This window comes from Sinocyclocheilus anshuiensis, unplaced genomic scaffold (assembly GCF_001515605.1).
Source record: "Sinocyclocheilus anshuiensis isolate Anshui unplaced genomic scaffold, SAMN03320099.WGS_v1.1 scaffold461, whole genome shotgun sequence".
Classification (NCBI taxonomy): domain Eukaryota; kingdom Metazoa; phylum Chordata; class Actinopteri; order Cypriniformes; family Cyprinidae; genus Sinocyclocheilus; species Sinocyclocheilus anshuiensis.
This window is the reverse complement of record NW_015541005.1, coordinates 2,913,669-2,928,746: the sequence shown is the minus strand read 5'-3', so window position 1 is coordinate 2,928,746 and position 15,078 is coordinate 2,913,669. Positions and strand designations below refer to the sequence as shown.

General features: G+C 35.9%; 2 protein-coding genes across 2 annotated transcripts in view; both read left to right on the top strand.

Annotated features, from left to right (window-relative positions):
• The window catches only part of LOC107690308 (vesicular glutamate transporter 1-like), a 16,563-nt gene extending 5,542 nt beyond the window's left edge, over positions 1–11,021 (top strand). The window contains exons 2-13 of the mRNA XM_016488612.1: positions 4,221–4,473; positions 5,280–5,398; positions 5,707–5,821; positions 5,986–6,073; positions 6,259–6,345; positions 7,180–7,333; positions 7,400–7,559; positions 8,057–8,189; positions 8,749–8,859; positions 9,728–9,855; positions 9,954–10,023; positions 10,157–11,021. Of these exons, the coding sequence (XP_016344098.1) occupies positions 4,221–4,473; positions 5,280–5,398; positions 5,707–5,821; positions 5,986–6,073; positions 6,259–6,345; positions 7,180–7,333; positions 7,400–7,559; positions 8,057–8,189; positions 8,749–8,859; positions 9,728–9,855; positions 9,954–10,023; positions 10,157–10,440 (1,702 nt within the window). The 3' untranslated portion in view covers positions 10,441–11,021. The remainder of the gene's footprint in view (positions 1–4,220; positions 4,474–5,279; positions 5,399–5,706; positions 5,822–5,985; positions 6,074–6,258; positions 6,346–7,179; positions 7,334–7,399; positions 7,560–8,056; positions 8,190–8,748; positions 8,860–9,727; positions 9,856–9,953; positions 10,024–10,156) is intronic.
• A 2,350-nt stretch (positions 11,022–13,371) lies between these two features.
• On the top strand, positions 13,372–14,857 carry LOC107690306 (GTPase HRas-like). The gene is made up of 3 exons (XM_016488610.1): positions 13,372–13,703; positions 14,292–14,403; positions 14,613–14,857. The coding sequence occupies exons 2-3, from the start codon at positions 14,293–14,295 to the stop codon at positions 14,829–14,831; spliced, it is 330 nt and encodes a 109-aa protein (XP_016344096.1). The 5' UTR covers positions 13,372–13,703; position 14,292; the 3' UTR covers positions 14,832–14,857.
• Positions 14,858–15,078: the final 221 nt, after the last annotated feature.

The window sequence follows — 15,078 nt, the reverse complement described above, 5'->3', positions numbered from 1 at the left end:
CTCTATATATATATATATATATATATATATATATATATATATATATATTATAACAATGTCTTTAATAAAATGTATTTATTAGTTTCAATTTATTTAGTTTTAATTGTTTTAGTACTGTAATTTTAACTAAATAAAAATGAGAAATGTTCCTTTGGCAAATAGCTGAAATAAATATTTTTATATTTTATTTTATTTTTTATTTATTAGCAATTAACGTTTATTTATTTCAAGTAACACAAATGTTTTTTAATGGTTTTAATTTTAGTTTTCGTTAATAATAACCTTTGAACATTCAAAGCATAATCAAAGCAGTCAATGCTGAAGAGAAAGTGAAAGAGATGTGTGTATACTTGGGAATTGTACACCTGAGCATGCTGCCCTTGAAACAGCCATTTGATGAATCTATAATATGCAAATGAGATCAATAAAAACTATTATTCATTTGCTGATATAGTGCTGTTATAATGAGCATGCAGATGTGTTTGTATCTGATCCAACTTTGGTAACTGTGTGAGATACTTATAATATGCTGACATAGAAGTAGATGCTATTGGACAGGATTCTGTCAGCGTGTCTTTTATCCATATAAAGTGTTTGTCGTAGCAAGGTCCTCATACCACCCCCTTCTGCGGTACACCTGTCTCTTATTAGATGGTCTAAACACACACGCATATATACACATACAGGTCAGCGGGTGCGTCATCAACCATGGAACGAGATGCAGAAGTGCATGATCTATAATCCCGGATTTTTAATTTTTGTTTGCAATGGTCACATGGTTTAAAGGGGTAAAATACACTGTGAAATAAATATTAATTACAGCCAACAGTCATTCTCATTAGTAGGTAGCATGTGTGCTGCTGTTGGCAGCAATCTGTTTTTAACTAGCTTTAACCTTAATTACACATCTTCCTGAATGACTGTGTGTGTTATATTGGAGACAAACACACACTTCTGTCTTCTCTTTCTCCATCTCTCTCTTGTTCCACTCAGTCCCTCTTTTTTTTCTCTCGCTCATATTTATCTCCGGAAATCTATAATTTCTGTAATCCTAATCTGAGGGTGGGGCCACAGATTATCAGTGGATAAGAGATGGAAGAGGGAATGTGAAGGGGAGGGACACGCATGAGTCATAGGAGTTATAATTGAAACACATTGCTATTTTCTAATGTCCATGAGACACCTTTTTAGTTTCTGTACAGCACATCATGGCTGCAGAATTAATCTGCTCCTCAACATACAAGCACACATGTGCACTCATCTCCCTCTCATTTCTCTTCTCTTGTCTCTGATTGTGAGTTGTTTGAGGTTGAGGGGATTATAAGGGATCTGCTTTTGTAGGAACAGTGACAGAATGAGAGAAACAGAGAGAAAGAAGTATAGAGGGAGAAAGAGATTAAGACAGATATTGTGATATGTGTATGAGATCCGTGGAGCTCAGAAGTAGTTCTCTGAATTTGATACAACTATATATTACATTTTAAGGCTGCATTTATTTGATAATAAATACAGTAAAATCGGTATTATTGCAAAATATTATTATAATTTCCAATAACTGTTTTCTGTTTTAATATGTTTTTAATTGTAATTTATTCCTGTGATGAAAAGCTGAATTTTCAGTTATTATTATTGCAGTCTTCAGTGTCACATGATCCTTCAGAAATCATTCTAATATGCTGATTTGCTGCTCAAGAACCATTTACTATTATTGCTGTCTTATTATTACTTTATGTATAAAACCATGTAACATTATTTGAAATAGAATTAATTTATTTCTTTTTCTTACATTCTTAGTGTGATTTGTGAGAATTACACATTTTAACATTATATAGGCCTAGTCACACTGAGAGTGTCTGTGTGTAAAGGACAGATTTAATGCATTAATTTGGCGAGCAGATTTAATGGTGAGCATTTTCTCTGCACATTAAAATCATATACTTATTGTAAGCTTCAGAGCATATGTCTGTGAAAGTGTTTGCTCGTGTGCTTCTATGTAAGTGTGTTTTTATTGGCTGTAAACGTTGCAGACAGGTTGCACACCCAGATGGTCTCTCTTTAGGTCTCTGCTGGACTCCCATGTACTGCTATCCAGTGAGACGCCTCATTCTTGTTCCATGTCCTCTCTCCCTCTGTATCTTCCCTCTGCATCCCACCTGCTTTTAGGTGTGTTTGTGATGTAGTTTTATGACTTATGAGGGTTCCCTAGTGGATGTGACTTCACAGCCTAGCTCCATACCTGTTAAGTGTAATAAAACATAGTTAGAGATGATCTCACACGGTGCAATAACACTTAAAATGGCTGCAACATTTTTCATTAGTGGGTGAATGGTAACCAAAATTAACCTAGTTTGACCCCACAATGAGCAAGACATAAACTAGTACCATTGTGTCCTTGAGTAAGACACTTAACCTCAGATTAATCCAGTACTATCCCTATAGTACGTGGCCTAAAAATTGCTTTGGATTAAAGTATTTTTAAACTTTGACCCTCTAAAGGGCTTTTCACACCTGATATAGTTAACAATGTGTCAGTCTAAAACCCTGGGTAAGGGGTATTCAAATTCATAATCTGACATTTCACACCGTACATTTATAAACCCTGGGTTAATATTCTTATTTGCATATGTTTGGTGTCGCGTTTTATTCGGGAATTTAATCCCGCGGCGCAAAAAATCTGGTCGGGTCCCGCGGTTCCCACGGGAGAGCCATGGGAATGCAGACCTCTAGAGAGAAGCACCTGTCAGGAGAACAAAAGCGAAAACATAAAAAAGTACAAGACGTTAAAAGAATGAAAGTTTCCCCTACGAATTGGGTGCTTACAAATAAGAATAAACAAAATATTGGAGATGATTGTGACAGACAGGGAAAGATTTGACATGCTAATTGATACAGTATGGCCGCTATCAGAGACACAGGACAGCAGCAATAAACAAGCAACAATATCTGCAGAGACAAAACAGTATGAAAAGTCAGTAGCCTATTCAAGTCAGTGGCAACATAAGCGATGACGACCTCAGAGAAACAGGACAGGTTAACGAACTTGCACGATCCACAGACTTTGATGAAATGTTAGAAAAATGGGCAAGCATGAAAACAAGACGTTTTCAGATTTAATTACCTTTATGTCAGAAAAGTTTAGGATAAGAAGCTCTTAAATTTGCTGGCTACCAATTCTTTTTTTTTTTTTTGTATAATAACACTGCAGATTTAAAACTTCTATTCTGCTATTACCTTGTTGCGGTGTTTAGCCGCTCCGATGGGTTTTATATTTCTTTATTGTCACTGCCTACTGAGAATAGGTAGGAAAACTGTTAAATATTAGGGCTCGACAATAAGGGTGCCCGATAGCATAGCCCGGGGCCAGCGGGAAAAAACGCTCGGGACAGTTGACGGATTTCTGACTGGATCAATTGGGCCACTGCTGTGTGCTCACACATGTTTAGCATTTGCACATGTTATTAAGCTTTACCAAATTAAACATTCAATCAATTTCAAAGCATTAGAAGACGCGGAAAGCACACAAAGCGCAAGACTAGGCGAAAGACACACAGCGAGCCCCGAACTAAGTTTCTCTTTCGCGTCTTCTTGCACTTTAATGGACAAATACACCTTGCCAATTTGAACGTCCAAGCGATGTTAACCTATTCAAGTGCAAGAAGATGTGAATAACAACTCCAAAAAAAAAAACCTCACCATAAAAACCTAAAGCATATCTTTCATTTGTATCTTTGTTCTGCTTATTTGTGCTATTGCTTGTAATTTGTTCATTTGTTCTTATTTACTGACTGTTCACTTGTCTTTAATAATGTTTGAACTTTGTTAGACTAATAGTTTTTGCCATGGTAACGAAACTAAAACTAAAATTAAAACTTTAAAAAATATTTTTTTTACTTGAAATAAAATAAACGTTACTTGAAATAAAATAGAAAGGGGCTCAAATTTCTGTCTTGCATACCCCCCTCTCTTCGTGGCGCCCCTGCATCTAGCTGTAACACTGTATATGCTTGTCTATGCTGCAAAAGCGGCTCAAGCCTCCTCTGGAACAGGTGTAAAAAGTGGTGCTAGCCCTGCTTATAAATTACAACGTGAAGCGTTCCTTTACCTGGGGTTAAGTGCAGCGTTTAATGTTTTTGCATGAATTGAGAAAATCTTTAAACACTGTTATGCTGTTTATTTGAACTTAACTCACGTTGGCCTTTACTTTCTGTGTCCACATCCAGACTCCTGGAGAAACGGCAGCAGAATGGCGAGACTATCGAGCTGTCAGTGGAGGGCCGCCCGGAGCTGGTGGAGGAGAAGGAGCTTCCCGTCGTGGACTGCACGTGTTTCGGGTTGCCGCGTCGTTACATCATCGCCATCCTGTCAGGCCTGGGCTTCTGCATCTCGTTCGGCATCCGCTGTAACCTGGGTGTGGCCGTCGTCAGCATGGTCAACGACCACACCATTTACTACGGAAAGAAACCTGTCATAGTGGTCAGTGTCACATTAATAAAGATCATCCATTCAAGTTTAAGAAAATTAATGGAAACAGAATGAAGAAATTGGGCATTTCTGAGTTTATTAAGGGGCATATTTTAAAATTTAAGATAAAAATTAGATTCATTAAGCATGGATAGATACAACACAGGTTTATAAGAAATAAAGATACATCAGCATAGAGCCTACTGTCAGTTTGATTTGCTATGCCAATATGTCAGTAATGCCAATAACATCAATATCTAAATACAAGCATACATAAATATATGCAAATTGACTCGGTCACTTCAAATTCCAGTTTACTCACATTAACCAGTTAGATTTTTGTCTCTACATAGTGTGCACTGTGAGGTTTCCCTGTAGAATTTCACACAGCTATGCAATTACCCCACAAATAGACTGAGAAAATCAAATTGATAGAAAATAAGATTTTTAATATAATTTTAAAAATATGTATTATTATTATACAAATTTTGATCAATTTATTTTATGATCTGTTATTATTATTATTAGACTATCTTACTTATATATTTAGTTTTATATTTTTTATTTTACTACTTTGTTGATTATTTTACTTCTTTCTCACATTCCCCCCTTCCCTTGTTTGTAAATGTAACATGACACAGAAAAAGTGACTGAGGTTAATTCAGGTTATTTGATGCTTTGAAGAATAGCGCGTAATCATTTTTTATTGATTAAAACCTGAACTGACAAGGTATGCGACAGTATTCTCAGATTTTGCACAGAAAGCTTTCGAATATAAGTTGGATGCAAGGAGTTTGACTCTCTCTTTTCCCACCCAGGCTGCTCAGTTCACATGGGACCCCGAGACGGTAGGGATGATACACGGCTCATTCTTCTGGGGTTACATCGTCACACAAATACCTGGGGGATTCATCTGTCAAAAGTTTGCCGCTAACAGGTAATGTGATCAGCGAATTGATGTTTTCTCAAGTGTTCTTTTTCTGAAGAGTTTTATGAATTTAAATGAGTCAATCTTGAGTCAATGTGTGTTGTCTTTTGATCTGGCTCTTGTTGCATTGCAACAACCTACCCCATATATAATGAAAAAATTATGTAATTATAATAAAATTATATAATGACAGTGTGTGTTCAGCAAATGTCAAAAATGAAACTTTTTTTCCCCAGCCCCATGTGATGAGATATTAGCATGGTATTTCATTGGGATTAGGCCTCAGTTGACTGTACTGCATGTGTGTTTGGTCTCAGGGTGTTTGGCTTTGCCATTGTGGCCACGTCAATGCTGAATATGCTGATCCCAGCAGCAGCAAGAGTTCACTATGGGTGTGTTATCATGGTCAGGATTTGCCAGGGGCTTGTGGAGGTATGCCATCTGTGTGCATGCGTGGATTTGTGTGGATCTGAAGTAGTCGGAAATATTAATGTTTTATTAGTCCAAATACATAGCATCACACTAAGGATTTTTTTGTGTGTGTTACCATCATGGTTATATATATATATTAAATCAGTTTATTACTCTACTGGAAGGGTGTGTCATATCCTGCATGTCACGGCATCTGGGCCAAATGGGCTCCGCCACTTGAAAGAAGTCGATTGGCAACAACAGCATTCTGTGGTAAGATGTCTATCGATCATTTGAATCCATAAATTATATAAACCTGGTAATCAATAGAATTTATATATTTTTGTGATTATTTGAACCTTGAATCAAGTTTTGATTTTGTAAAAAGCTGACATTGATGATAATGTTAGTGAATAGCACTAATAAGAGGAAGTATACTAAGAAACTGTATGTTATAGGTTCATATGCCGGTGCTGTTGTTGCAATGCCTTTGGCTGGAGTCTTGGTCCAGTACACTGGATGGTCCTCAGTGTTTTATGTGTATGGTAAGTAGCATATACACGTCATTTTAATTATATACAATAATATTTGATATAAAACTTTTGTTTACTTAATGAACCAAGTAATAGCGAACACTTTAATATATAATATACAATATACACACACTATCACTCATTATTTATTTTTCTAATTCTTTTATTCAGAAAGGATGCATTAAATTGATCAAATATGACAGTAAAGACATTTATAATGTTACAAAACATTTCTTTTTCAAATAAATGCTGTTCTTTTATACTTTATATTCATCAAAGAATCATCAAGCATCAAATCAGCATATTAGATTGATTTCTGAAGGATCATGAGACACTGAAGACTGGAGTAATGATACTGAAAATTCAGCTTTGCCATTCAGCTTTGAATAAATTACATTTTAATATTGAAATATATAATAAATTATATATTTAATAAATGTAATTATATATTTAATAAATTACATATATATTGAAATTGTAAGCAGTTATTTTAATTTGTAAAAATATTTCACAATATTACAGATTTTTGCTGTATTTTTTATCAAATAAATACAGCCTTGGTGATTGTAAGAAACATCTTTCAAAAACATTTTAAAAATCATGCCAATGACCCCAAAAACAGACCCCAAGCTTATACTTTAGTGTATATATAATACAGGTGCATCTCAATAAATTAGAATGTCGTGGAAAAGTTCATTTATTTCAGTAATTCAACTCAAATTGTGAATTTGAGTTGAATTACTGAAATAAATGAACTTTTCCACGACATTCTAATTTATTGAGATGCACCTGTATATAATTTTCATTATATATAATAATTTTTATCATCCTTTTCTATCCTCACAGGGAGTGTTGGGATATTCTGGTATCTCTTCTGGATTCTAGTTTCCTATGAGAGTCCAGCTGTTCACCCAGACACAACAAAACACACATTCACCACACACAACACAACACAACACACACACACACACAACACAACACACACTCTAAATCTTCTCTCATTTCTCATCTCTCTAATTGCTGCTTGCTGCACTGTTCTGGATATGTTCGACCTCTGGTTTTTCACTACCCTGCAGAAATTTAAAACTCCCTGGCGGCACTTCTTTACCTCCATGCCAGTGTATGCCATCATCGTGGCCAACTTCTGCAGAAGCTGGACCTTCTACCTGCTCCTCATCAGCCAGCCCGCTTACTTCGAGGAGGTGTTTGGCTTTGAAATCAGCAAGGTGACACACACACACACACACACACCCACACACACACACACACACGCACACACACACACACAAACATGTCTGGTTTGCTATCCTTGTGGGGATTCTCCATAGGCATAATGGTTTTTCTACTGTACAGACCTTATATTCTATCGGCCTACAGCTACACACACACACACACACACACACACACACACACTTAAATTGGTGATGCTCTACAACAGTGCTTCTTAACTGGTGGGCCACAACCCAAAAATAAATCACATGTCTGGTATGAAGGGTTGCAGACTGCAGGAAAAGGCAATGCTAAATATAAACAATAAAATGCAACAGCATATAGTAATTTATAAATAATTTGTAGTTACCTTTAAAGAGTTTATAAGTAAAATGTTTGTCCTAAAACAAAACCAGCTGAGAAACACAGTATGCACACACATAATGCAGTATTGTGCAGGTGGATGAAGATGTTTTGTTCAATAACTAATCTTTTTGTTCCTTCTGTCGCTCAGGTGGGGTTGGTGTCTGCACTTCCTCATTTAGTGATGACCATTATCGTGCCAATTGGAGGACAACTTGCTGACTACATGAGAACACATAATATAATGACCACAACGAATGTCCGTAAACTCATGAACTGTGGAGGTAAGATGTAGATAAGGGAAAAAAAATCGAATTTTTTATTTTACCCCAAAAATAAAAAAATCTGTCATTATTTACTCACCCTTATGTTTTTTGTTTGTTTACCTTTTATCACTAGCATAGGACCAACAGAATGACATGAGCCTGAATAAATACCCATAATATGACAGAATCATTTATTTATATTTTTTGGGGGTAAACTTCCCCTTTAATAAATGTCATAAATGTAGAATCCAGCACACAAAGTGTGTTTTAATCAACAGAGCGTGTGCTGAATCAGAAACTGTATATGTGTGTGAGACACAAATCAGATTATCTGCCTATTTTTGCTTTGTCTGGTCCTGCAATGGCAGCTGGGGCAATAATCACTGATGCATCAATGCATGACACACTCAGTCTCTCACAATCGTCTGCACACACAACATACAAACATGCACAACACAGAGACAGATGCACCAGAGCATGCAGGAAATGGACGGCACAGGTATACTCTGACCCACAGTAAACCTTGTATGTTGTATCCAAGAGACTGTACTGTTGTGTGTGTCTGTGTGTGTTTTAGGGTTTGGAATGGAAGCCACTCTACTCTTGGTTGTTGGTTTCTCACATACCAAAGTAATAGCTATTTCTTTCCTTGTACTGGCGGTTGGTTTCAGTGGATTTGCAATTTCAGGTTAGTAAAAGAAAAGATTTAAGACAAAACACACTTAAGAATTTACTTAGATTTTGTGCACACTACCATTCAAAAGTCTGGGCTCAATAAGATTTTTTCATGTTTTGAATTTCTTATGCTCATTCACGTGATCAAAAATACAAATAAAACAGTAATATTGTGAAATATTATTACAATTAAAAAAATGTAAAACTAAAATGAATGAAATAAAGTGAATTTTCAGCCTCATTACTCCAGCCATCAGTGCCACATGATCCTTCAAAATGCTGATTTGGTGCTCAAGAAACATAATATTCTTATGATCAATGTTAAAAACAGCTGCTTAATATTTTTGTGTAAACATGATACTTTTTGTTTCAGGATTCTTGATTATACATCTTTTAGAATATTGTAAATGTCTTTACTGTTGCTCCTGATTAATTTAATGCATCTTTGCAAAGTATTAATTTCTTTAAAAAAAAAATATATATATATATATTATTGACCCCAAACTTTTGAAAAATAGACCTCAAACAGTACTGTATATAACTGTGCTGCATCCATAAAGGCCAACTATTATCCTTAGTTCTCAGGTACTATATCTTCAATGGAAGCCTATTTCGTTTTTTTTTTTTTAAATATAAAAGTAATTGTAGAATAATGAATAAAATCAAAAAGAAAAGTGACATTGTGAAATATGAAGTAACATTGTGAGACAAAGTCACAATTACAAAATTTAAAGTCACATTAAAAGAAATAAAGTGTGACTGTGAGATATAAGGTCACAATTGTGAGAATCAAAGTTGCAGTTTAGGCAAGATATGAATGTGCAGTTTTAGATACTTGTTAAGATGCATGTATGAAAAATACATTTCTCTTTCCCTTTCAGGGTTTAATGTGAATCATCTTGACATTGCTCCACGTTATGCCAGCATCTTGATGGGAATCTCCAATGGAGTGGGAACTTTGTCAGGAATGGTGTGTCCTCTCATAGTTGGAGCCATGACCAAACATAAGGTACATACTAATAGCACACAACCTTCACATGCCAAATAATTGATTTCTATAGTTTATATTGTTGTTAATTGGCTTTATTTATTTATTTTTGCCTGTAGACACGTGAAGAGTGGCAGTATGTCTTCCTCATTGCAGCACTGGTGCATTATGGGGGTGTGATCTTTTATGGTATGTTGTGTTCAGCAAATCATAATTTCAACATGCAAACATGTTAAATCTCTTTTTATTCCACATATAATGAATATTCTAAATTACTTTTGTCATTTCTCTCCTGAAATGCTGGATTTGAATATGTTCTCAGGGATCTTTGCGTCAGGTGAGAAGCAGCCATGGGCGGATGCTGAGAATACCAGTGAGGAGAAGTGTGGCATTCTGGGAGAGGACGAACTGGCCAATGAAACGGAAGAGCTGTACAGGACTGGAGGACAGTACGGAGCTATAAACAATCCCCATGCTGGTGGTCCGAACGGAGGAGGTGCTGGGGCAGGATGGGTATCAGATTGGGATAAAACAGAAGAATATGTTCAACCGGTCGGGACAAATAGTTATTTATATGGCGAAGAGGGAGAGATAGAGCTCACATAGTGGAAAGAAACAGAGTCTATATCTAAGAGTTAAAGGAATAAAGATCAATACAGAGTAAATAGAGAGAGTGAGTGAATGTGTGAGTGTATGAATAAGCAACAGAGCAAATGAGTTTCCAACTTGATGATCAGATTATGTGATGATTGCTCTATAAACATACCCACTGTAGTGTGTGTGTGTGTGCGTGTGTGTGTGTTGATGCGAGTCATTTGGGTTTCAGATTGAGAATACAGCGGTGCTCTGTGAATGATATGTTCAGTATTTTAGGCTTTCTGCCAAAATCACTGTAATGCACTTAAAATGACACAGCGATATTAGACATGTTCATGGTTGTGGTGTACGAGTATACAGTATATGAGCTTCTCTGTGTGTGTGTGTGTGCTCATGGTGAGTGTGTATGTGTAAGTTTCCATATTGTGCACAGTTCCTTTTGTTTTATCCAGTGCTTTAAATGGTAAAATGGTTCAAGCAAATCTATGGACGTGTAGACATTTATTTGATCATAAGTTTGTGCACTTATACATGATATCCTTAAAGGGACAGTCACCAAAAATGAAAATTCTGTCATTATTTACTCTTTATGTGGTATATATATATATATATATATATATATATATATAATTTTAAATATTTTAAATATATGGTTTAATATATATTGATTGAATTTTCATTTTGGCCTAAACTATTCTTTAAACATGACTGAATGTGTGTGCAAGTTTAAACGACCCAGATCCTCATCATTGGGTCAGTGCACAAGCGTGTTTTCATCCTTTGTTGTACTATATTAGTCACATATACTCATTTTCACAAGCTTACACACATGCACACATATTCAATAAATCTGTGGATGAATCTATTTTGCGCACGTTGAAGGTTTACTGATATTACTGCCAGGCAAACTTATAATCATTTACACATTACATTTATGCATTTACAGACACTTTTATCCAAAAGGTATACATGGGAACTTAACCCATGACTATGTCATTGCTGATGCCATGAGTCAAAATATATCGACAGGCACAAACACAGAAAATGCCAGGTGAATTACAAGGTGTAAGTGCCGAAATTCTGAGAAGTTGATGGGTTGGTTGTATTCTCAGCATATGCAGATTTCATCATGTGCATCCATTTAGAGTCCATTCAGTCAGTGCAGTATGATCTTAGGGAATCAATCAGAAAACAGCATTAGGGAATGGAAAGAGGATGATTAATTATTGACCAACTGATTCTGCACTTTAATTTGATGCTATTCTGCTTCATGTGTTTGTAATTTGTTGCGCTTATTTCCTGAATCTTTCATTTGTTTATTTTGTTTTCCTAAATGTAACTTGACTTGTCAGCACAATATAAACAAAACAACAAAAAACATGTTTTCCCTTTGGAGGAAAAACTGAAATAATAATAATAATATCATTTAAAAATGTGTACAAATTGTATATGTGAAAATTCCGTGTACAATAAAACTAATTAAATGTATAAACTGTGTATTATTTATTCTTTGCACTAATAACCGATCAAACAGGCACAAGAAACTGCTCGAGATAGCAGACGTGTGGTAGGCGATGTGTTTGTATGAATCTGCATCACAATACAAGCCAAATTCCATTTTTCCAGCATCACTCCGATTACTTGCCCACGTGCACGCCACGCTCATCAGTTTTTCCTCCAGTTTATACCTTTATTCACCCTCCCTAATGCTCCTCTCCACCCACAGAAGGGCATCTGCTGTTTTCTAATCTTTGCCTAAAATCACCAAGATAATCCCTCTATCCATCTGTCATCCAGAGAGAGAAAGAAAGCATCTTTGCACCAGAGAGGTTTTGTTGTTGTTGTGTTGTCAGGGACATCTAGTGGTTAAAATGAGTAAACTAAAAATAAACTAAAATAATAGCGCTTTATACTGTATTCGACCATATTCAGATTGAAGTAGATTTGGTAAAAGGCTTTACATTGCCAAACAATTGGTAACATTAAATTACAGACATACACATTTACGCGTATAAAAAATAAAGAAAAAAAGAATGTATAATAATAAGAAGGAAAAGGCAAAAACATTACACAAATGAGTTGTTTAAATGCTCTACACAATGATTTTGTTTTATTGGGAACATTTTTTATTATTGTTTATTACATTACTTATTAGACTTTAGCAATTGACTACGTTTACCCTGTAATGGATTGTAAACCCTCTGCAGACTTAAGTGACAACTAAGTAATGATAATAAAATTATTATTTGCCAAATGCTTTATTTGCAAATACAACGAGGCATTAGGTTTAGGAAACTAGCACTAAATGCACTTTCTGAGGTATATATTTTATTTTCCTTTAAGGGCTAGATGTTCAGCGGAGACCTTTGATGGCTTTTAGTTTTTTTTTTTACTTTAATAAACACTCTCAAAGTACAGTTAGGACTACAATAATACACATGAAATCATAAAACACAAACAAAAAATATATATAAAATACTAAATATGTATACAAAATACATAAACTGCCAGGGTGTGGGTTAAACATCATGTAAATATGTTGAAGGACTTACAAATGGAGACCGTCTTAATTGCTTTCTTATTATGTAAACAAAAAATAGTCTTAACATAAATTTGAATTTCTTTTTCAAGAACCCAAAATAAAGGATTGGTTTTACTGTACTTACACTTATGAATATGAAATTTTGCAAAAATTACAATTAAATTTATAATGTAGTACTCTTTCCTTTTATTTGAGGACCTTTGATGGCTTGACGTGCATCTCTGGCCTTTTAATATGTAAAACGAATCCGATTGGTCCAGATTCACGGGGCGGGACATCAGTGAGAAATTGGAAAGAGGTATTGCACTACCATTGGTCAATACTTACTTCCGTTTATTCATCGCCCAATAGAATTTAAAAATCTGACAGGCCGGCTAAATCTCACTGGTCATCTCCTCCAGTGATCCCGCCTCCTCCTCGCCCTCAGTGAATCTGGGAGAGCCTTAGCCGAGAGGAGCTAATTCCTCTACGGGTGGATTTATGTGGGTTTTCGTAAAATTTGAACAGACTGGAGAAACATAGTTAAGAGAAGAATAATTTTTGGTGTTTTTACGGGTGGATTTTCATCAGCCCGAATACTTCCAGCCTGTCTTCGACTCTCGGGAGAGTTTAGTTAGTCTGGTCGATCGTAATGTGGCTCAGGGGCTAATCCTTGGACTTCATTCAATACTAATTCATCTCGAAGCGCTTCGTTTGGGCGAGCCGAACTGATTTAACAACAACTCACGAGGTAAAATACACAAATAAGCCGATACATAACTTGTTACCTGTTGATAGAAGTTGAGATAAAGCTATAAAGAGCTTGCCGGCTAAGTAAATGTGATAGGAACTGTTTAAACGTTATCTTAAACCACAGTCTTAACTGTCTTTAAATATGATTTGTTGATAATGCAGCAATTTAAAATCCCAGTCAACCATTTTATGTAACATGTATGTTCTTTTCCGGTTATTAAAGGAACAGTTCACCCAAAAAAGGAAAATTGTGTCATCATTTACCCACCCTCATGTTGATCCAAGCTGTATGACTTTTCTTTCTTCTGTGGAACGCAAAAGGAGATGTTAGGCAGAATGACAGCCCCAGTCACCATTCACTTTCGCTGCATTTGTTTTCCACACAGTGAAAGTAAAGAGTGACTTATCTTTTTTTGTGTTCAGTCTTTTAACGCTGCCATCATTTGTATAAGTGTATCAGTCAGAGTGAGAAGCTTGTATCTGTAAAGGTTATGTTTTTTCTAAGTTGCTCCTGATTAAATCCAATGATACTGCTATTTTCTGTTTCTAACCCTCTCCCCATTCACCTTCTCTCTCTTCCATCCAGAATGACAGAATACAAGCTGGTAGTTGTCGGGGCTGGTGGCGTTGGGAAAAGTGCTCTGACCATCCAGCTCATTCAGAATCACTTTGTAGACGAGTATGACCCCACTATTGAGGTAAGAGTTCACCTTCTTTAAAAGGGTATTCCAACCAAAAATGAAATTTGTCATCTTTTACTCCCCCTCATTTCAATCATGCATGAATTTCTTTCTTCTGTGGAACACAAAACAAGATATTTTGAAGAATGTTGGTAATCAAACTGTTTTGTTTCCCGTTGACTTCCATAGTATGGACAAAAAGTTATTTTTATGTCTATTCCATGCAGGATTCTTACAGAAAGCAGGTTGTGATTGACGGAGAGACGTGTTTGCTGGACATCCTGGACACCGCTGGTCAGGAGGAGTACAGTGCCATGAGAGATCAGTATATGAGGACAGGAGAGGGCTTTCTTTGTGTGTTTGCCATCAACAACGCCAAGTCCTTTGAGGACGTACATCTTTACAGGTACATAGCCAAACACATGTGGACAAACCGATATATGTAAACAATATTCGGCATCGGTTACCATCAAATAGTATCGCGATCTCGATTCCATTTCGATTTATCGTGCAGCCCTATTTCAGACAATAAGATAATCCATCTAAAAATGAAGATTGTCATTATTTACTCACACATGTCATTCCAGACCTGCATGACCTATTTTCCTCTGTGGAACATTAAAGATGTTTGGAAGAATGCTGGTAACCTAACAGTTTCGGGTTCCATTCACTTTTGTTGTATGGACAAAAAAA